The sequence below is a fragment of the Ruditapes philippinarum genome, unplaced genomic scaffold (genome assembly GCF_026571515.1).
Source record: "Ruditapes philippinarum isolate M1 unplaced genomic scaffold, ASM2657151v2 ctg4309_1_1_1_1, whole genome shotgun sequence".
Taxonomy (NCBI): domain Eukaryota; kingdom Metazoa; phylum Mollusca; class Bivalvia; order Venerida; family Veneridae; genus Ruditapes; species Ruditapes philippinarum.
In genome coordinates this window covers 108,505-132,746 of record NW_026853307.1, presented here as the reverse complement: position 1 = coordinate 132,746, position 24,242 = coordinate 108,505, and the positions used below count along the sequence as shown (strand labels likewise).

Here is a 24,242-nt window from a genome sequence, read left to right as displayed (position 1 = left end):
TTTAAAAGTTTGCCATATAATTGTCATTTTTGCTTGATTGAACCATAAAATTAGCCATATTTTAAAATCTGAATATTGTGCAATTGAAAACTACTTTGTACAAAATTTCCGCTTGTAAAAAATCAAGAAAAAAAAAAATTATATGGTAATTTTGTAATTTCTGGCGGCCATATTGGCGGCCATCTTGGATTTTTTGTGACTTTTGCCCGGGGGCAAGTTGCGTAACTTAAAAATGGGTTTCTTGGAAAACTAACAAACAATAGCTTATAATGGCAATGAGTTTTTCTTTTGGTGGAATACGGTAAAATTGCAATAAAACCCCCGCCATCTCTTTGGAAAAATATGTAAGGTGTTATAGAGAGAAAATTTAGTACTTGGGTACAAACTTGATTTAAAAAAATAATTCTGAAATACTAATTTCTGGCATTGCATCAAAAGTTAATATATAATAACAACATGTGTTTTGTGAGTAAACAGTAAAAATAATCAAATTCCAAGGAAAATACTGTTACCCAAGGGCATTTGCAACCCCAGTGTTATTTATTTTACCCTTACCCAAACAAATACCGTAAATCGTTTGAAAAATTCAAATAAGTGTAACTGTAACAAAATTGAACCAAGAGTAACAATAACTCAGTTATTCTTACCTTGCATCAGTTGAGAAAAAACATAACACATGACCAGATTTTTATACTGTTAAAAAGTTACCCTTTAATAGTACAAATTTCTAAGTCATGTGGTACACTTGCTTTACAGTAAATATAACTCCCAGAAGCCTATGGGAAATTAACTTTACAAAACATAGTGAGGGGTAATAATATACATGTATTATGTGCACAATATCACTTAGCTTTTATTGATAGCTTTTATTGATTGTAATTAACAGTTCCATTGCTTTAAAGGATTATTTATCATTTTTATACACACAAAAAAATGAAAAGAATAATCATATTTTTTTATTTCCCTACCAGAATTCTAGGAGCCATAAAATTTTGCCCCCTTTTGTCTTTTCAAGGTTTCCCAAAAAGCCCTTTTTAATTTTTCCCTTTCATTTTTCGTTTTTGTACATTTTTTGGGGGGGGGGGGGGGGGGATTTTCCCATCCCCCAAATTTGGTTTGGCAGAAAGGGGCCCACGGGAAATAAAAGGTCACGGGGCCCAAAAAAAAAGTTTTTGGGCACTTGTTTAAAAAGGGCCTTTTTTTTTGGAAAAATTCTTAAAATTTTTGGACAATGGCAACCCTTTAGCAATAAGTTTTTTTTTTTATACAGGTGAATTTTCAAAATGAAGTAAAGGCCAAAAAAAACTGTCCACCCCCCCTTTTAAATGAGAAATTTTTATTTTTAATTTGGACAAATTTTGGAAAAAGAAAAAAACCGTTTACTGATTTTTGAATTTCCCGGGAAAATAGGGTAGAATTTCTAAAAAAAATTGAAAGGTAAAAAAAAAAATGTTTTATATTTTTTTCAAACCTTTTTAACTGTACAATTTTGAGTCAATTTATATGGACATATGTTTATTATTATTATAACTTTTCTTATAAAAATAGCTATAGATACAATATTGTTTACAGGTATACTCAAATTTGTTGACACGGTAATGTTTTTAGGGGCCGGAAATTCGGACATAAGCCCAGTAATATGCAGTTGTTTTTTGTTTATCTTCGTTAAAATTTTTAAGGCTAATTCACAATTTACCTGCAAACTTTCGGAATAAACTGTATTTTTATTCATGTTTATATATATAATTAATTATTATATATCTACCTATATATCTTACAATGACATTTTATCATTTTCAGCTACATGTGTGTATATTGTTTTATTTCTGATAACAAATAACTTTGATGAAATAAGATGTTAAGTGTTGCCAAGATATTTGATATAATGCCTCAGAAATGAATACATTTTTTTTCTCAATTTTTTAGAAAAGGTCAAAACATAAATTTAAACAAAAATACCCGGTGTAAACGAAAAAAACCAAAAAATAAGGGTTTGCACCCCGGGGTCTGATCAAAAATTCTGCTGTTTTTAACAACCCTTTTACAAGTAGAAAAAGAAAACCCGAACGCAGGGACCCTGATCAGACGGGCGCAGGATGCCATCTGGTCTGGACCAAAGCGGGTTAAAAACCACTATTTGGTTTTGCGTGACACACCCTCAAATAAGGTTTTTAAAAATTAATCTTATCCCCTTTAAAAAAGTAGGCTGAAGGGAAAAATTTTTAAAAAAATTAAAAATGAAAAAAAGAGTATTTTTTTCCATCCCAAAATAATTAAATTAAAAAACCCCGTTTTCATTTTTTAAAAAAATAACAGGGGCCCCAGATGAATCCCCAAAGGTTTTTTTTTGGAAACACATGTATAACGGGGCCCAAATAATAAAAAAGGTTTTTAAGAAATAAAAATAAACCCATTTCAGGGGCATAATGGGCCTATAATGGTATTTTTACAGTTATTTATTTTTGTGAAAATGCTCAAATTTGTTCTATAACAGGAGCTGTCAGACAGGGTGTGCAGTGATATACATGCATTATGTGGGGGTATTCCATTTTCTGTAAGAGTGGTTGGAGATTTGTTAAAAAATGGCTTCACGCCAGAAAAACTTCTCTCGGGACTTCAGCGCGAGCCACAGTCAGTCCCAATGGATATGTTCCTGCAAAAGTCTTTTCAGATGCTGGAATCAACGCCCTCAATGAATGAATTAAAAAACCTTCTTGTCAGATTTTCAGTTTTCCAAACTGCAAGGTTCAATATAAGTGCTGCAGTTGCAGTAGGCTTCAATACATCAAGAGACGAAGAATTTCGAAGACCTTTAAGTCTCTCGTCATTTAGTGGAATGACAATTAGAGATGAAACAGTGAAAAATGAAATGGAACTGAAGTTACAGCAGTTGAAGTGTCATTTTTTACTAGAAATTGATGATGCCCAATCTTCATTGGGAAGAAAAAGAACATCCGGTGAAAAGTTATTCTCCTTGCATCCATTGGTTGCTAACTACGTAATGTCACTTTGTAAAGAAGATGAAAACCTCAGGATGGAAAGAGAATCGGCAAGATCACAGTTTTTACAGTATTATGGTACTGTCGTAGAGACATTAGGTAAACGTTGCGATAGCGACCCTCTCATATCCAGAAACATGATAGAGGCAAGTATGATACATATTAAGCAATTTTTCACAATAATTCGTGACGAGAAAACTCTGTTAACCCAGTATTTACCACAGAAAGATCCAAACAAACATAAAAGATCTGCTAAAGTTGCTGTTCAGAGAAGGCACATTTGGAAAATTGCTGAATGGGCGATTTCATCATCTGAAAGGAAATTGTTTGCAAGAAGACAGGCTGAACTTGAGCATGACCGAAAAAATTTGTTCAGTTATATATACTGGAGGTCTCTGGAAGCAGAAAGTCTGTTAATACAGGATCGGATTCAACTGACTCTTGAACTGTTGGATAATGTAACCTCTGAGCTTGGAATCGTCACTGATGACACTGTGTGCTCAAAAGTGGATGGATGGATTAAAGTTCCAGATGAAGAAATGATTACATGGGCAACATTTTATACGGTAAAGGGAAGACTTTACTTTAAGAAAAGTAGAAACAATAACGAGAAAGTCTTGCAGGAACGAGCAATGAATATATTAACACTGGCAGAAAATCTTTTGGAAGGAAAGATAAATCATGCAAAGGCGAGGATCTCAAAAAATACTTTCAAATTGATCTTGCAGATGTCAAAAATTTGAAAGGTTGTGTATATTTCTTGATGAAGGAGTACAACAAATCACAAAATTGTCACGAAACTGCATACAATCTTGTATTGAAGTTAACTGGGAACCAGCTCCATAAGAACCTAACGGAGTACCGTAGCAATGTAGCTTCCTGTTTACATCAGTCAGCACTGGATGCTAACGACCCAATTCAGAGGGATGTACTGTTCCAGAAGGCTTTACAATATTATGATATGTCAGGTACATTATACTGTAAAATCATTTTTATTTGTGGAGCACGGATTTTCGTGGTTTTCTGGGTTAGGTCAATCCACTAATTTGAGATGGGACAAAATTTTATCAAAACTTACTTAATTCTATATATAACAAAGCTTTTTTAAATTATACCTAAAATATATGTTCACTATCAAAATGTGATGTCATCTCAAATATTAATTTTAAGCTGTGTCCCTTTATCCACTTAGCTTTTATTATCAAGCATTGAGAAAAATTGTGTGCTGTCCAGGGACAGGTCTTGTTAAATGTTTGCCATTACTTTTACATAGTTTTAAGATTTTACTTTCCTTTCGTCAGTATGGCATGTCGTTTGAATGAAAAAATAAATGTGCAATTTTGAACACCGTAGGTGGTAAATAAAAGAATGCTAATCTTTGTTTCTTAAATTAAAAGATATATATTTACATAACATAATTTTTGCAGTACGAAACAATAAGCAAATCAAATGTGAAATGATGCCAAGTCAGGCAGGAACTTTGCGGAACAGGGCTGAGATCTATTATAAACAGGACCGGCTAGAGAATGCTTTAGAAGATGGGAAACATGTACTGAAAATTGTCCGCAGTTTGTACGTAGCTCCACATATAGAGATAACTCTGGCCATTGAAAGACTAGCACACTACCACTTTAAACTAGGGAAGAAGAAACAGAAGGATTTGGATGGTAAATAATTTTGTTTCAAATTGTGCTTATTTCCTAAGCATTCTTCCTATCAAAATATAAACAATTTGCTTCATTTTTTGTCTGTTGATCAGATGTTTTTTTCCCCCTTATTATGTTATTGTGCATAATTGTTTAAATATCAAACTGTTTAAGTATTTGATGTTCAGAAATTCCCACACAACACTTTTCTAGAATAATAAGTTTGAAACTATTTTAGTGTAAAGACAGTTGGCTGTTTAAATGTCATTTTGATGTGAGCCTTGATTTTATTTAGAATTACATCTTTAATGGGTTTTTTTTTAAGTTATTTATATATATTTACACAAAAACATTTGTTTATAGAAGAAGGCCAGACTCATCTCGAGAAGGCTATGGAATTTTACGATGAGGTATTGATGCATATTACAAATGGTGGATTACCTTTAGAAAATAATGATGCCAGGACTTACAGACATGTCAGAGGTAAAAACTATAGTCCTTCTGTATGGCCACCTTGATTACTATGATGATCAGTGATTAAGTTTGCTAAATAAATGTAACGACTTCTATCTTGAATTTATCATATTGTCCATATCTTATAAGATGTTTTGGACAACACTATTTTGACATTGTTGGGCTCTTTTGACATCATAGGCTTATTTTGTCATCATAGGATTATTTTGACATTGTTGGATTATTTTGACATTGTTTGGCTTTTTTGACATCGTAGGAGAATTTTACATTGTAGGGCTCTGAAATTAAATAAGTATTTTGACATTGTGAGTTTACTTTGACATTGGTGGGCTTTTTGACCTGACATATTTTATGGACTTGTAGGATTATTTTGCCATCTCAGAATTGTTTTGAAGTGTTGAATTATTTTGACATAGTAGAAATCTTTTGACATTGTAGGGCCAATTTGACAATTTTGGGCTCTTTTGACATCATATAATTATTTTTACATTGTATGATTATTTTGACATTATAGGGTTATGTTGACAGTGTAGGGCTCTTTTGACTTTGTAGAATAATTTGATATTGTAAGATTATTTTGACACTTTTGGGTTCTTTTGACATCTTAGGGTTATTTTAGGGCTCTTTTGACATTATTTTGACAGCATTACATGTTATTTTCAGAAAATCACATGAAAGTGATGAGGTTACTGAGGTATGAAGGGCGATTAGTGGAAAATAGACTTCGGCAGTACCAGGTATTGATTTTGTAGATGCTTTTTAGATAACATGAATTTTCTCCCTTGGCTTCCATTATATGAGCCATTTCAAAATGAAGTATGTTTGAGATTAAATGTATTGTAACAAAAGCTCTTACATAATTACATATTTTAGATTACATTTTTGGAAATGGAGGCTATTTATTAATTTCTTTTTTTGTGAACTTATAAATATACTTGTTGATAATGATAGAAAGTTATTTTAAGACATACATGCCGTAATTTTTAGACTCATTTCCGGGACACTTTTCTTTTGGAAGTGGGGCATTGATCAGCAAACGTATTTTTTTAAAATTTACATAGTGGCATGCAACCTATATTACCCGTATTTACAACTTGCAAATTTAGTGACACCATAAACAAAAGATAGAGTGTCAATAAATATTAACAGTTTTTCTATCTTTTTTAAGAATTTAGGCATCATTGTTCAATCAGTCACAGAATGGAATAAAGCTCTGTTAAGTAATGGCAATTAGCCATGTCGTTTACCTGAAACATTCGCTGAATCTTGTAGATTTCATCACCTCATATTAAGCGGTAATTTTCACGTTCGTTTGACCACTAATAACTGCCTCCAGGCGGATTAAATTTATACTGGCCAGTTGTTAATTACAGTGTATGACACCTTCGCTCAGGAAGCCACAGGGGGTAACAATTAATCTTTTAATTGATCAAAATGTAAAATTTCTTGCTTCAAAGTAGATTATTTTAGATTTTTTTTTTACCGGGACATAAATCATATCCGGGACAGACACCTTATTTCCGGGACTGTCCCGAACATCCGGGACGTTATGGCATGTATGTTTAAGAGCAATTATTTCTACTATATGTATAGTAATAATGATATTTGACAGGTTATATGATCCAATATAAAAAGTTTAGTTATATAGCCTGTCAGAGTCAATTCAGTGGTTATATAGTGAAACTCTAAACAACACAAAATATTTGTGGTTCTGATTTATTCATACATATGAAATTGAATTTTCTATTTTCAGGGTTTTGAAGAGGGAAAATACAATAAAAAAATTCACCATAATCTTCAGCATGATCTAGACTTTGACCCTGCAGAATTTCTCAAAAAAGCCATTGCAGAGGGTGCAAAATTTGTACCCCACAAAATGGACGATTCTGATGATGAATCAAGTGAATCAAGCTGCAGTGAAGCTAGCCATGTAAGTAGCAGTAGTAGCAGCAAGAGAAGTTCTGAACGTGCACAAAGTCCAAATAGAATGATGGACGTTGATCAAGTCATTGCACTAAAAAGACAAGATAGTGGTTTAGAGGAAGCTGAGATGAGTGATGAAGAGGTAGAAGACCCACAAAAAGAGCTAACTGATATGGAAGTGGATAAAAGAGGTGTGAAACCATCAAAAGTAGATAATGATCATGATGCTGCTAGTAAAAGGGAAAGTTTCGGTAAAAGATCCTCAGGGCATGTTAGTAGTGAATTACCAGGTGTTCCTGAAGTAGATGAAGGTACAGGAGAAATACAAATGATTGAATTACGAGAACCATCCTTGTCCAGATCTTTTGATTCGGGTAGGGAGTCCTGCACCAGTTCATTATCTGCATCAAGCTTTGATTCCCACAGAAAGTCTTCATTAAGTTATGAAGATTCACGGAGAGTGTCAAGGTTGTCATCAAGTTTTGAAATGCGAAAACGTCTTGATACATGGTCGAGCACAGGATCTGAGGATTGCGTGTTTTCTGGGGGGCCAAAAAAGCGGGAAAGATTTTCACACTCAGGGTCACAGGATAGTGTTACATTTCAAATAGACAGGATGCTTTGTCTTAGTGATGAAGAGAAAGATGATGGTAATATTGCTTGTACATATACAATTCTGTTATTCTATAAACTATAAACAATCAGTATTTCCTAAAATGTTATCAGAATTCATTGTTTAAAAAAAATTTAGGACAGGCATTGCTGCTAATAATAAAGATGAATACATTAATTTTTTTTACATGGATTTTTTATAACATGTAAAAACAAGAAAAAAAAACCATCAGATATTTTAAAGTTAAGTTCTTTTTGCTAAGAAACAAATGCAAATGCTGTGGCATGAAAACAGTTAAATATATGAAAACAGATGCTTTTATACAATCATTAGTTACAATTATTCTACAATTTCCAATAAGGACAATTATTGACACATTTAAACACATGCCATTGGTGATTATATTAATCCCAAACCTTTGAAAAAGGCCTGATTAAAAGTCTCATGACTGAAAAAAGAGAGCCACTTTGGGTCTTCTAGTCAGTTTAAACTTGAAAGATACTTTTTGACATAAACAGTGTGATTGTCAGTTAAACCAGTTGTCTGTCTGCAATAAAAACATAATTTCTACATTCATTTACGTAACGCCATACCCTCACCTCTACACAAATTTACATACCATCATACCCTTGCCTCTACACGAATTTACATACCATCATACTCTCACCTCTACACAAATTTACATACCATCATACTCTCACCTCTACACAAATTTACATATCATTATACTCTCACCTCTACACAAATTTACATACCATCATACTCTCACCTCTACACATATTTACATATCATCATACTCTCACCTCTACACAAATTTACATATCATTTTACTCTCGCCTCTACACAAATTTACATACCATCATACTCTCACCTCTACACAAATTTGCATACCATCATACTCTCACCTCTACACACATTTACATATCATCATTACTCTCGCCTCTACACTAATTTATATATCATTATACCCATCGCCTCTACACCAATTTACTTACCATCATACTCTCACCTCTACACAAATTTACATACAGTAAAGACTGTCTTAGTGACACCCTAATATAGGGACGTTCTGTCTTTAGTGACCATAGTTAGATGCGCCGAACAGTATTTACTATATAAATGGTCTGTATGTAGCGACTCCCTGTCTAGTCTGTACAACGACCATGATTAAGTCACCCGTTACGGTATTTGCGCTGTTAAAAGCGACTTTTTTCAAGGGAAGCAGGGCTTGAGCTAGAGGGCGACTCGGGGAAGAAGAAACGCTTTCGGGTCTCAGCGACTTCGCCCTAAAACACAAACTTCAAATAGATTTGAAGTCGCCCGATTTTTTTAATGATCTGTCATACTTATTTACGCCGCTAGGTCTGTTAACAATGTGTTTTACCTCTCATTACAACCAATTACCGTTAATCCGCTAGTTTAAGAACGCGTGTCAACATCAAACCAAAGTCTAATACACGCCGCAAGGGAAGAGTTCACTATGTATATCTTTTCTCATTATGTATTCATGCGATTGACGAATCAGAACGCGCATTGTATCTACGGCAGTTTTGCATTGAACCAATTGGCGAGAGGCTAATACACTGTGGCTGTTTTGTTGACAATTACACAAAATGGCGACAGATTCAATCAGTTTTTGCCGATTGAGTGATTAAAGACACCTGCATATATATAATTGCTGCGGTGTTTTGGGCGAGTAAAGATAAAACAATGCCCAACGTCTTAAAGGTGTGGCTATGTTCGAAACCTCAATTGTTTTAAAATTGTTTTCGGAGCACTTATCTGTAGAAATTATGTGAAGATTTGTATCTAATGTTTTATTAATACATTGAACTCAGTAAAAAGTAAACAGGCTGATTATACAAAATTAAATGTCTCTAACATCTCATTAGTAAAATTGAAATTAAACATTTTTTTACAAACAATTTAAATTCAATAATGTTAACTTTTAAATGCTTTTAATCTACATTATACTCTCGCCTTCTACAAAATTTACATACCATCATACCCTTGCCTCTACACTAATACATACCATCATTAGCTCATCTCTACAATATTTACATATCATCATGTAACTCTCACCTCTACACAAATTTACATACCATCATACTCTCACCACTTACAAAAATTTACTATCATTGTACCCATCGCCTCTACACAAATTTATATACCATCATACTCTCGCCTTTACATAAATTTACATACCATCATACTCTCACCTCTACACAAATTTACATACCATCATTCTCTCACCTCTACACATATTTACATATCATCATTACTCTCGCCTCTACACAAATTTACATACCATCATACTCTCACCTCTACACATATTAACATATCATTATACTCTCACCTCTACACAAATTTACATATCATTATACTCTCGCCTCTACACAAATTTACATATCATCATTACTCTCACCTCTACACAAATTTACATAGCATCATACTCTCACCTCTACACAAATTTACATACCATCATACTCTCACCTCTACACTAATTTACATATCATCATTACTCTCGCCTCTAAACCAACAAATTTACATACCATCATACCCTCACCTCTACACAAATTTACATATCATCATTACTCTCACCTCTACAACAAATTTTTTATACCATCATACCCTCGCCTCTACACAAATTTACATACCATCATACTCTCACCTCTACACAAATTTACATACCATCATACTCTCGCCTCTACATAAATTTACATACCATCATACTCTCGCCTCTACATAAATTTACATACCATCATACTCTCATCTCTACACATATTTACATATCATCATGTAACTCTCACCTCTACACAAATTTACATATCATCATTACTCTCGCCTCTACACAAATATACATACCATCATACTCTCACCTCTACACATATTTACATATAATTATACTCTCACCTCTACACAAATTTACATATCATTATACTCTCGCCTCTACACAAATTTACATATCATCATATTCTCACCTCTACACAAATTTACATATCATCATTACTCTCGCCTCTACACAAATTTACATACCATCATACCCTCGCCTCTACACAAATTTACATATCATCATACCTCTCGCCTCTACACAAATTTACATACCATCATACCCTTGCCTCTACACAAATTTACATACCATCATACCCTTGCCTCTACACAAATTTACATACCATCATTACTCTCCCTCTACATAAATTTTACATACCATCATACTCTCACCTCTACACATATTTTACATATCATCATTACTCTCGCCTCTACACAAATTTACATACCATCATACTCTCACCTCTACACATATTTACATATCATTATACTCTCACCTCTACACAAATTACATATCATTATACTCTCGCCTCTACACAAATTTACATATCATCATACTCTCACTCTAACACAAAATTTACATACCATCATGCTCTACACCTCTACACAAATTTACATACCATTATACCTCTCACCTCTACACAAATTTACATATCATCATTACTCTCGCCTCTACAACAAATTTACATACCATCATACCTTCGCCTCTCACACAAATTTACATACCATCATACCCTCGCCTCTAACAAATTTACATACCATCATACTCTCCCCTCTACATAAATTTACATACCATCATACTCTCGCCTCTACACATATTTACATATAATTATACTCTCACCTCTACACAAATTTACATATCATTATACTCTCGCCTCTACACAAATTTACATACCATCATACCTTCACCTCTACACAAATTTACATACCATCATACTCTCACCTCTACACATATTTACATATCAATCATGTAACTCTCACCTCTACACAAAATTTACATATCATCATTACTCTCGCCTCTACATCAAATATACATACCATCATACTCTCACCTCTACACATATTTACATATTAATTATTACTCTCACCTCTACACAAATTTACATATCATTATTACTTCTCGCCTCTACACAAATTAACATATCATCATAATACTCTCACCTCTACACAAATTTACATACCATCATACTCTCACCTCTACAAAAATTTACATACCATCAATACTCTCACCTCTACACAAAATTTACATATCATCATTACTCTCGCCTCTACAACAAACTTTACATACCATCATAATACCCTCGCCTCTACACAAATTTACCTACCATTATACTATGCCTCTACACGAATTTGCATATCATCATACTATGCCTCTACACGAATTTGCATATCATCATATTATGCCTCTACACAAATTTGCATACCATCATATTATGCCTCTACACAAATTTACATACCATCATACTCTCACCTCTACACAAATTTACATACCATCATACTCTCGCCTCTACACAAATTTACATACCATCATACTCTCACCTCTACACATATTTACATATCATTATACTCTCACCTCTACACAAATTTACATATCATCATACCCTCACCTCTACACAAATTTACATACCATCATACTCTCCCCTCTACATAAATTTACATACCATCATACTCTCACCTCTACACATATTTACATATCATCATTACTCTCGCCTCTACACAAATTTACATACCATCATACTCTCACCTCTACACAAATTTACATATCATTATACTCTCGCCTCTACACAAATTTACATATCATCATATTCTCACCTCTACACAAATTTACATATCATCATTACTCTCGCCTCTACACAAATTTACATACCATCATACCCTCACCTCTACACAAATTTACATACCATCATACTCTCCCCTCTACATAAATTTACATACCATCATACTCACGCCTCTACATAAATTTACATACCATCATACTCTCACCTCTACACAAATTTACATATCATCATTACTCTCGCCTCTACACAAATTTACATACCATCATACTCTCACCTCTACACAAATTTACATATCATTATACTCTCACCTCTACACAAATTTACATATCATTATACTCTCGCCTCTACACAAATTTACATATCATCATACTCTCACCTCTACACAAATTTACATACCATCATACTCTCACCTCTACACAAATTTACATACCATCATACTCTCACCTCTACACAAATTTACATATCATCATTACTCTCGCCTCTACACAAATTTACATACCATCATACCCTCCCCTCTACACAAATTTACATATCATCATGTTACTCTCACCTCTACACAAATTTACTTACCATCATACTCTCACCACTACACAAATTTACATATCATTATACCCATTGCCTCTACACAAATTTACATACCATCATACTCTCGCCTCTACATAAATTTACATACCATCATACTCTCACCTTTACACAAATTTACATACCATCATTCTCTCACCTCTACACATATTTACATATCATCATGTAACTCTCACCTCTACACAAATTTACATATCATCATTCCCCATACTCTGCACAAATTTACGTACATGTACCATCATACTTTTGCTTCTACACTAATTTATATACTATCATACCCTCACCTAAATCATAAATGGAATATGGAAACCGCTATGTATCTGCTGATGTTTTTAGAGAATTTAATTTTACATTTGTTTAATGTGCCAACAGCAGAATTAAATTTAAAAAAAGACTTTATAGTAAAAGGCAACAAACAATATTGTACCTTCTGTATTACTTGGTAATAAGTACATTTTCAATTTACAAAACTTCCCATAAAAAGAAATTGGTATTTTATCCAAATAATTTATCTATTTTATAAGAGGGTCAGCTGATTTTACAGCAAAAATTGGGACCCTGTCTTATAAGGAATCAAACTTGTCAGCAAATACTGTAATTTACACACTGCAATAGTTCCTACATATTAGTTTATAATAATAAGTTGTTAACAGAATATGTTGATGTTTTGTTATATCCCCGAAACGAAGTTTAGGGGGGGTATATAGGAGTCACCCGGTGGTTGGTTTGGTCCGGTCCAAACGTCGTTGCATTATCCCTTGTCCGTAGAAATTTAAAGAAAAAGGGGTTGGGAATTCATACATTCATAAATAGTCATCACATTAAATGAAGGCTGAGAAAAACCCATAAAATTTTTTGACTAATTAAGTTATTCCCCTTTTTTATTTTTTTGTCCAGTGCATTTTTGAAAATATTTAGTTGAATTTCAATAAAATTTCTAAAAGGGTCAGGGAAAATGAGGGGACTTCAGTGTACAGTTAATAACTCCATCTTGATTGTAGTATTGCAATTTTTCCCTTTTCCCCTTTGGGCCCGGGGCATAACTTTAAAAAAAGTTTAGAATTCAATGAACTTCATACAATGTTAAAACGTTGAGGGAATGCAGCGCTTAAAAAGTTAACTCTTTCGATTTATTACGAGTAATTCAAAAAATTTACAATGGGCAACCATATTTTTTTAAGGAAAAGCAACTAAATCAAGGGGCAAACTCTGTGGTATTTTCTGATCTTTGCAATCTAAATCGTACTGTATATCTGTATGTGTTTTCCTGTATTAGTTTATTTTTATATACTATAATTCATCTTACAGGGCACCGAGTTGCAGTGCAGTTTGATTTTGATACTAACCGAATTTTGCATGACTAGAGTTGCATCAAAAATCATTTATGCTCATTTTTCTATGACAGTCACACTTTATCCTTGCATAACATGGCTACTTTCTTTAAAAGACACTTACAAAAAAATAGTTGCCTTGACTGTGACCTACAAAAAAATAGTTGCCTTGACTGTGACCTCTCACACCCTAAACGAGCGCGTTACCCCTGCCCCACGGAAAAATTATTCGAAATATGCCTGAATAAAATCAAATAATTCTAAATTTAAAATTTCCATTTCGGGTTTGTAATCTTTATAAATTTCGAGGTATTTTGTTCACGATAAACCTGTAAAATAATTTAGCGAAAATATTCTCGCCAAAACAGTCCGTCATGTATATAATCTACTGCTCGACTAGTCTGGAGTTCCTTCCCCTTATACTACGTTATACTGCTTTCTGCAGTAAATGTTGGCAGGGAACCAGACTACTGCTCGATTTGTGTACTACGCTCTGAAGTATTCGATAATCGACATCGCTAAGAATAACATTTTCATTGATTAAATTATTTCTTTCTTTTACATTGCTAGTTTTAAGCTGTTTTGAGAACTACTTGTTGTTATGTTTGTCGTGAAATTTTGTGCCAGAGATTGAATGCCAACATTGTATTTCCTGATCTGCGATCAGAAAATACAAAAACCACAACTATCTTTAATTGCACACAACCATAACTCTATTTCAATTCTTTTACAAGATATTCTGTTACTTCTAACTTCCTCATTTCTGAAGCAGTCTTGCGGGGGTATTAATTACATTTAGTGATAGTTCTAGTTAGAATAGTTGTCATGAAATTATTGCACATATATCATTAGCTTTCTGCCACTACTCTATTTTGTTCTCTATTCTTTTTTTAAGATGATGAGTGTGGAGTGAAATCAAATAAAAGGAAGAAAACAGAGGACAATTAGATGTTGACCACTCAAAGATTTTTGTACAGAATAATAACAGGAAAATATAATAATGGATTTCAAGGAAATTGTTTTTCTTAATGATAAATGAATAGGTGTTGATTGATCCAGATAAAGTTGTGGAATTGCTTATGGTGTTTAGACTCTGTAAAAAGCACTGGTACATGTATCTGTTATGTTATGTCTAGTTATGACTTTAACACTTGTTATTTTTTTGTGTAATATATGTTTAGAATTGTCATTGAACATTTCAGATAAATATGTTTTAGTTATGTATATTGGAAGCTTTCTGAATCTCCTTATTTTTTTTTTAAGAATTTTAATATTCGTAGTATGTTTTTTATTGTAATATACATGTCTAATTGTGTATCTTAACAAATCTTTTAACTACAAAGAAATGGATCCACCAATAGTTTTGAAAATGCTAAGTTGATAAAAACATGATACACGTATGTGAATAGGTGGCAATACTGGGATTTTCCATTCCAGAAATTTTTCTGTCTCATGTCAGATCTCAGCCTGCTCAATATAAGCTTTTTATAGAAATACATGTACTCTGGAACTTGCTAAACTTTTAAAGTTATAACTTGGTAATATACATGTATATCAATGATAAGGGCAATGGGTTGATCAAGCCAATATGAGTGCACAGTGAAGCTTCAACACTAATAGATTGTACCACAGGATAAGATGGGAAAAACCCACATTGGCAGATAGGATGGGAAAAAACCCACATTTGCAGATAAGATGGGGAAAAACCCACATTTGCAGTTCCAGATATCATAAGTATCTTGAAATAATAAGTGTACTGGTATGTCTGGTTAATGAACATACTTTGTGATTAATATTATGGATTTTATTTTATCTCGGATTATATTTTTGTGACAGAACTAATCACAACAAGACCAAGTTAAAGCTATATGGCTCCAGATGAGTAAAATATTAATTTTATAACTTTTTAAATATTGTTAAATGTATGAAAAAAATCACAGTTCACACAACGCTCCAAATGTTATGATAAAAAAAATATGTATATAGGGCTAAGTTTATTTCTGTGTTTTACAGTATCTTACAAGTAATTTACACAATTTTATTTTATCAACTTGTATAATTGGTATTATATTTACTGTTATTGTTGATTAATGTGCCATAATATTTTTTTTTATATATTTACAAGTCCTGTATTAGTGCTATTCTATTTTTGCAAAGAAAAGTTGTGGGGTAATCTTAGATATTAACATTTCAATTTACTTTGATATTTTTCATTCATAATTCTGTAAATGTCCTTTAAATGAATACACTAGGCAGTCATAGGGAAAAAACTTTTATTCTTATGGAAAATAAAATGATGGTTTCCTAACTTGACCCACGTGGGTCAGGTTAGAGCGTTAAGATTTCACAATAGTTGTCACAGTGAATTCTGGAAATGTTCAAGAACAGACATGTCAAATGAATGATATAGATTTGTTTCAATAATACAATATCCTAAATATCTGTTATTGTAACTTTCATGGTTTGTTCAAGTCACTTGAATAGTATTAAAATTACTTGGTGATTTTGTTGGTGTCTAAATTTCCTTCAACATTTAAAGATATATTTACGCTTCAAACTCAAAATATATAGAATTTATACATAAATTTATGCTGGGACTTAAACAAAAGTCATTTTAGGGTGATTTGAGTACATAAGGTGATTTTGATATATTTGTCATTAATTAGCCCGAGTATCCCTTTAAGCACTTTGTAGTACTTATTCCACATTAAATGTTTACAAGTTTTTTCAGGTAAATTTATATTTTTGACAGCTAGTCTCCTACAATCACTTTTCACATTTGTTTTACGCTAAGTCATTTCAATCATCAAATTATATATTTTTTTCTCACTTTTAAATGAATTGCGGTTTCCATTTCTTTGCTCACAATTTTTTATCTATGCAGAAAAGGACTTGAATGATCCCTTTTAACTATTTGAACTCAATTTGAGCCGCGTCACGACAAAACCAACGTAATGCGTTTGTGACCAGCATGTATCCAGACCAGCATGCGCATCCGCCGTTCTGATCAGGATCCATGCTGTTCGCTTACAGTTTCTTTACTTATAATAGGGTTGTTAGCGAACAGCATGGATTCTGATCAGACTGCGCAGGCTGGTCTGGATCCATGCTGGTCGCAAACGTATTACGTTGGTTTTGTCGTGATGCGGCTCATTTGTTTGAAACATTTCCAGGTAAAAGTTAGATGTATTTGTTATCAAACATAGATAGTATACTGAAAATCAAACTAGTTACAACATATGTTAGATACTGAGCAATGACAAGATGGTTTACATCTTAGATAATAGATTACCAGTATTTTATTTGTTGTAGATGAGGATTTGTTATCGGAGATGTTTTTTTATCACATAAACCGCGGCGCAGGAGTGTAATAAAGCCATTTAATAAAAACGATATTACACTGGACGATATTACACTAGTGTAATAACACTTTGACGTCACGTCATTTGCACTATATACATAGCGTAAAAGCGCGCTAATGTTAGCGTTACACTATAGGCGAGTCAAAGAAAAATGACTCTTGTTAACAGTTTACTGTTCTTATTTTATATATGTGATAAATAGAATATTATATTCGTGTAGATTCAATACTAAATTTATTGAACTCGTTGAATAAAACAATATTATGCTCGCCAGAGGCTCGCATAATATCATGATTTTATTAAACTCGTTCAATAAATTTAGTATTAAATCTACACTCATTCAATATCCTCTATATGTTTCATTTTTTTAGTCATTTTGTGTGTGTTTAAACTGTAGAACATAGTAGTAGCAACTTTATATTGAATATTTTTCATAAATATTACATTCCATTTAAATATGAAATTTTTTGTATTGCTATGGCCAGTTATCATGCATTTTGGTCAAACTTTTACACTTATAGCTTAAAACTTGTCTTATGTCATTTAAGAAAGTCTCAAACAACGTCATAATACATTAAAAATCAATTCATATTAAATCAAAAATCATATTAATAGATATTATAATTGATCTCTGATCACCCTATTTTTTACATATAGTTAGACTTACAACTACATTTATATTGATTTAGTTCCAGACAAAGCAGCATTTTAACTCTGATCTCGTTAATTGTTGTTCAATATAAGATTTTTTTATGTCTTTATTATATATATTGTTCTTTACTTGATGATTGTCATAATGTTTTTGAAGGATAATGCTTTTGCTATGTACAATTAATAATGTTTTTCAAGGGTAATGCTTTTGCTATGTGTACAATTAATAATGTTTTTGAAGGGTAATGCTTTTGCTATGTACAATTAATAATGTTTTTGTATTGCAAAGTTGTTGCTATTTGTAATGAATAATGTTTTTTTAGGGCAAAGTTGTTGATATTTGCAATGAAAAATGTTTTTGTAGGGCTTGCAAAGTTGTTGCTCTGTATAATGAGTAATGTTTTGGTAGGGCAGGCAAAGTTGTTGCTATTTGTAATGAATAATATTTTCATAGAGCCAAATTGTTGCTATGTATAATGCATTATGTTTTTGACTCGCTTTTGCATGTGTTCATGTTTCATTGATAAATATATAATGTATATTCAATGTTATATAGTTTTAAGATAACACAACAAAAATATATCATACTCAATATATCATACTCAATCTCTGACTTGAGAAGTAGGTATGTACATGCTCAATCTCTGACTTTGGTAGTAGGTATGTACATACTCAATCTCTGACTTGGGTTGTAGGTATGTACATACTCAATCTCTGACTTAGGAAGTAGGTATGTACATACTCAATCTCTGACTTAGGTAGTAGGTATGTACATACTCAATCTCTGACTTAGGTAGTAGGTATGTACATGCTCAATCTCTGACTTAGGTAGTAGGTATGTACATACTCAATCTCTGACTTGGGTAGTAGGTATGTACATACTCAATCTCTGACTTGGGTAGTAGGCATGTACATGCCTGTTGTAGAATAGTCAGTATCTCTTTGATCTGAACCATTATCATGGCTTATTTGTTTATCTCAATTTTTCGTTGTCCCGACTTTGAATGTACTGGCGACTTAGAAATAAACATGGTTTACTGTATAAGAAAAAGATAGATTTTCTTAATTTAATTGAGCTTTATATGGTATATGTAACATAGGACAAAATTTGTTTAAAGGGAATTTGTCCATAATGGAAAGTCTGTGAGACCATAAATTATCATTTTGATTATACATATTTATGCCCCCGCCATGTAATGGCCGGGGCATATAGTGTTACCCTGTTCCGTCATTCCGTCCTTGCGTCATTCTGTCATTCCGTCATCATCAGTTTCCGTTCATTATCTTAAGAACGGTTGCACACATTCAACTCAAATTTGACATATGGATATGTCATGAGAAAATACAGGTCAAGTTCGAATTTGGTGATGGTTCGATGATTTTTGGCAGAGTTATGCCCCTTTTACTTTGAAAATAATATGAAATTTCAGTTTCCGTTCATTATCTCCCCAACGGTACAACACATTCAACTCAAACTTGACATATGGATATGTCATGAGAAAATACAGGTCAAGTTCGAATTTGGTCATTGTTTGATGATTTTTGGCAGAGTTATGCCCCTTTTACTTTGAAAATAATATGAAATTTTCAGTTTCCGTTCATTATCTCCCCAAAGGTACAACACATTCAACTCAAACTTGACTGAGGATGTCATGAAAAAAAATACAGGTCAAGTTGGAATTTGGTCATGGTTCGATGATTTTTGGCAGAGTTATGCCCCTTTTACTTTGAAAACAATATGAAATTTTCAGTTTCCGTTCATTATCTCCCCAAAGGTACAACACATTGAGCTCAAACTTGACATATGGATGCGTCAAAGGAATGGGCAGGTCAAGTTCAAATTTGGTCATGGTTCAATGATTTTTGGCAGAGTTATGCCCCTTTTACTGTGAAAGTAATATGAAATTTTCAGTTTCCGTTTATTATCTCCCCAATGGTACAACACATTCAACTCAAATTTGACATATGGATATGATTTTGGAATGCCCAGGCCAAGTTCGAATTTGGTCATGGTTCAATGATTTTTGGCAGAGTAATGCCCCTTTCACTTTGAAAATAATATGAAATTTACAGTTTCTGTTCATTATCTACCCAACAGTGTTACATATTCAACTTAAATTTGACATATGGATATGTCAAAGGAATGGGCAGGTCAAGTTGGAATTTGGTCATGGCTTGATGATTTTTTGGCAGAGTTATGTCCCTTTCACTTTGAAAATAATATAGATACATCTTAGGAATAAGCAGTTTAAGTTTGAATTTGGTCGTGGTTCAATGATTTTAGACAAACTTATCTTTCCTGAATGTTGGAAAAATTTTGAACTTTCAGTTTCAGCACTCATACTTTTAGCCATTATTTTGGCTACAAATATGCAATATGCTATTTTTAAAAGGTTAAGACTGAATAATTTCAGTGCCTTGAACATTGTATGAAAATGGTTTGTGTTAACATTGAAAAGTTTTAAGTGCTTTGAACTTAAAATGAAAAAAATAATTAATGCACCATCTGAAATTTTGGCTGCATGCGAGGGCATCCGTGGCATGATGACACATTTCTAGTTTTAGGTAGTCTTACTGAAATGCTTTCCCACCAAAATGTTCTAACATCAGTTAATACTGTAGCAAAGTGGTACATTATGGGAACGTTATTTTTTCAAAATCTTGGGCCATAGATTATTGACAATCACTTATCATTTATTGCAAGGTACTAAATTCCAGTAATAAGTGGTAAGAATTATTGAATATTAAAATCATGAAAATTTATGTTCCGTAAAAGTCCGATTTATTATGATATTGGCTGATTTAAAAATTTTTTGGTGGCAAAGCATTACAGTAAGACTACCTGACAACAAATCAGGAAAGAATTTCATATGAATGTTGTTTTTAAGTGTAAAGTAGGTTCATGTACATGATCCCATATAACTTATCTACAAGTAAGAGATATTAGTTTTTAGCTCGACTTTTCTATGAAAAGGGGAGCTATCCTACTCGCCCCGGCGTCGGCGTCGGCGTCACACCTTGGTTAAGTTTTTCGTACCACCCCACTTTATTTCAGAAGTATTACAAGTATGGCTTTGAAACTTACCATACTTGTTCACCATCATAACCTCCATCTACAGACAAGAGTACATAACTCTGTCAAGGTTTTTGACAGAATTATGGCCCTTTTTTGACTTAGAAAGTGTATTGAGCTTGGTTAAGTTTTTTGTACCACCTCACTTTATTTCAAAACCATTGGAGGTATTGCTTTGAAACTGACCATACTTGTTTACCATCACGACCTTCATCAACAGACAAGAGGACATAACTCTGTCAAGGTTTTTGACAGAATTATGCCCCTTTTTGACTTAGAAAATACATTGAATATGGGTAAAATCCACTTATTGCCTTAACCTTTGAGATATTGCTTTGAAACTTTTAATGCTATTTCACATCATTACCCCCATCTGTACGCAAGAGAAGGTAACTCTGTCAAAGATTTGTTTTAAAAATTAAGGCCTTTTATCGACTTAGAATCTTGGTTAAGTTTTTAGTACCAGTCCACTTTTTGACTGAACTGTTTGAGATATTAATTTGAAAGTTGGAATACTTGTTTACAATCATGATTCCCAAACATGTCCAGGAGAAGGTAATTCTGTCAAAGATTTTATTTGAATTATGGCCCTTAACTGTCAATGTTTTGTATTATAGGCAAGCACTAAAAAACTTAAAAAATCTAAAAAAATTCATTCCTATCCACTTGTTCACTTTACCATAAATTATGTCATATAAATTTATTTAAGGCTCAACTCAGTTTTTTTTTCTTTCTTACCAGCCCTCTTTTGACTTAAACATTTCAAACTTTGCTGCAGTGTTCAAGGGTATCACACAATTCAGTAAAATAATTCTTCACTAAATATCTTAATGCTCATGGCCATTGTTCACTTTAAAAATACAGAGATTCTTGTATTGCCTTTTACTGTAAAAACTTTTTTTATTGGCAAGCAATAAAAAAGTCGAGCGCGCTGTCTTACGGACAGCTCTTGTTTTTTTTAGTTATAAACCTTCATACTAAATCTGAGCACTCTGTCAACATTTTTTCTTCAAGAAATCTTTTATAAAAAATATCCAAATGATAAAATTCTATTGTTTCTATCAATATTTAAATCAAATGAGCTGCCTCACGACAAAACCAACATAATGGGTTTGCGACCAGCATGGATCCAGACCAGCCTGCGTGTCCGCTCAGTCTGATCAGGATCCATGCTGTTCGCTATCAGTTTCTCTATTTGTAATAGGGTTTGTAAGCGAACAGCATGGATCCTGGTCGCAAACCAACTATGTTGGTTTTGTCATGATGCAGCTCATTTAAATTATTTATGAAAAATGTGTCCATTGTGGACCAATCCTCATTTTTACCCTGTTATTAATGCATTAGGGGCTATTTATAGAAGTCTTGTCACATAAAAAGTACAGGTAGAAAAGATTTTTAGCAACATCGGCTAAATTTATTTGCTTATGGATAATGATTTGAACTTCTCACTTTGAAGCCCTATTAGTTAATTGTATCCATGATTAGTATATTCTGTGTCTGAGCATAATTTACCATTCCATATTTGTAATTTCATTGAATATTATATACATGTACAATGTTGGCTTCTTGATTTTTATAGCATAAAAATGCATATTTTTATTATTGATTCTTGTTATTTGTTTACAAAAATTTATGCAATGTGTTTAACATGACTTGTGCCATAATTGTTTTTGTAATTTTTGTTTTGTTTTTACAGTATATACATTCTAAAATGCAGTTATATTTTTATGTTGTCAAAATTTTATATGATGTTAGAAGTATGTATGAATTTATGCCACTATCAACTGATTATATGATGCTAGAGTAGTGACTGACTGAGGTCTTAAAAACATAATAGAAACATTTTCAATATGAGATGTCATGTTCTTTTTTGGGTAGTTGTTTTTGGATGATAGAGAAAAAAAAGAATAATTGATAAAACTGCTAATTCTATTTTCAAAATAAATAAGGCTTTGGCATAGTGTTCATGGGGTTAAAATTAAGTATTTTAATTAAATTGCTTATGGTAATAATGAAAGGTGAGTTTGTATTTTGAAAGATTATTTATTTATATAGATTAATAATTTTTAGTTCTCACTCAAAGAACTATTTCCTAAGGGAGGGGGGAGCAGGTTCATGTGAAGTCCTACACTTCATTATGCCATGTTTAACATGAAATGAGTGAAATAAAGAATTGAGAATTGCAAAGCTACTATAGTTTACACCCCTCAGTCATTATGTTTATTGTATTTTTTATGGAACACCATGAATAATATTTTTCAAAATTGTACATATTTTTGTAAGTTTGTTCTCTGAATAATTTTAGTTGTATCAACTACATTGTTGTGGACATGGATTTGGATTATTGTTCTGGGGCCCATTGCCTCTCAAATAGTTGATATTTTGGATCAGGCCTTTAGATATAGTTCGATGCACATGATGTGAGTGTAAATTTATAAAGTTTGATGCACATCATGTCATGTCAGTGTAAATTTATGTAGTTTGATACACATTATTTGAGTGTAAATTTACATTGTTTGATGCACATTATTTGAGTGTAAATTTACATAGTTAAATGCACATCACATCATGCCAGTGTGAATTTATATAGTTTGATTCACATAATGTAGGTGTAAATTTATATAGTTTGATGCACATCATGTTACAAATTGTATGTCATTGTGAATTTACATATTTTGATGCTCTTGATGTCAGGGGGCGTCCGAGGCCGAGGAATCGAGGCTGTTAATTTCAAACCACTTGCCTGTCACCGCTTCGGGTTTGAATCCCACCAAGGAGTTTGGATTCTTTCATGCGAAAAAGCTGTCCAGCTAACTTACTGAATGTCAGGGGTTCTACTCTGGTGCCCATTTGTGCCTGAAATAATGCACAAGAGGGCACCTGAGGTCTTCCATTACTAGTAAATCTGGAAAGTTGTCATATGACCTTTATAATGTTGATGCGACATTAAACCTGACACCATCCTTCCAAAAAAAAAAAAA

General features: G+C 32.8%; 2 protein-coding genes across 2 annotated transcripts; both read left to right on the top strand.

Moving 5' to 3' along the window:
* Positions 1 to 2,454: 2,454 nt before the first annotated feature.
* LOC132736445 (uncharacterized) lies at positions 2,455 to 3,742 on the top strand. Its single transcript, XM_060723586.1, has one exon. The coding sequence runs from the start codon at positions 2,642 to 2,644 to the stop codon at positions 3,740 to 3,742; it is 1,101 nt and encodes a 366-aa protein (XP_060579569.1). The 5' UTR covers positions 2,455 to 2,641.
* LOC132736444 (uncharacterized) lies at positions 3,616 to 24,242 on the top strand. The gene is made up of 6 exons (XM_060723585.1): positions 3,616 to 3,967; positions 4,427 to 4,666; positions 5,009 to 5,128; positions 5,783 to 5,856; positions 6,873 to 7,692; positions 15,071 to 24,242. The coding sequence occupies exons 1-6, from the start codon at positions 3,763 to 3,765 to the stop codon at positions 15,121 to 15,123; spliced, it is 1,512 nt and encodes a 503-aa protein (XP_060579568.1). The 5' UTR covers positions 3,616 to 3,762; the 3' UTR covers positions 15,124 to 24,242.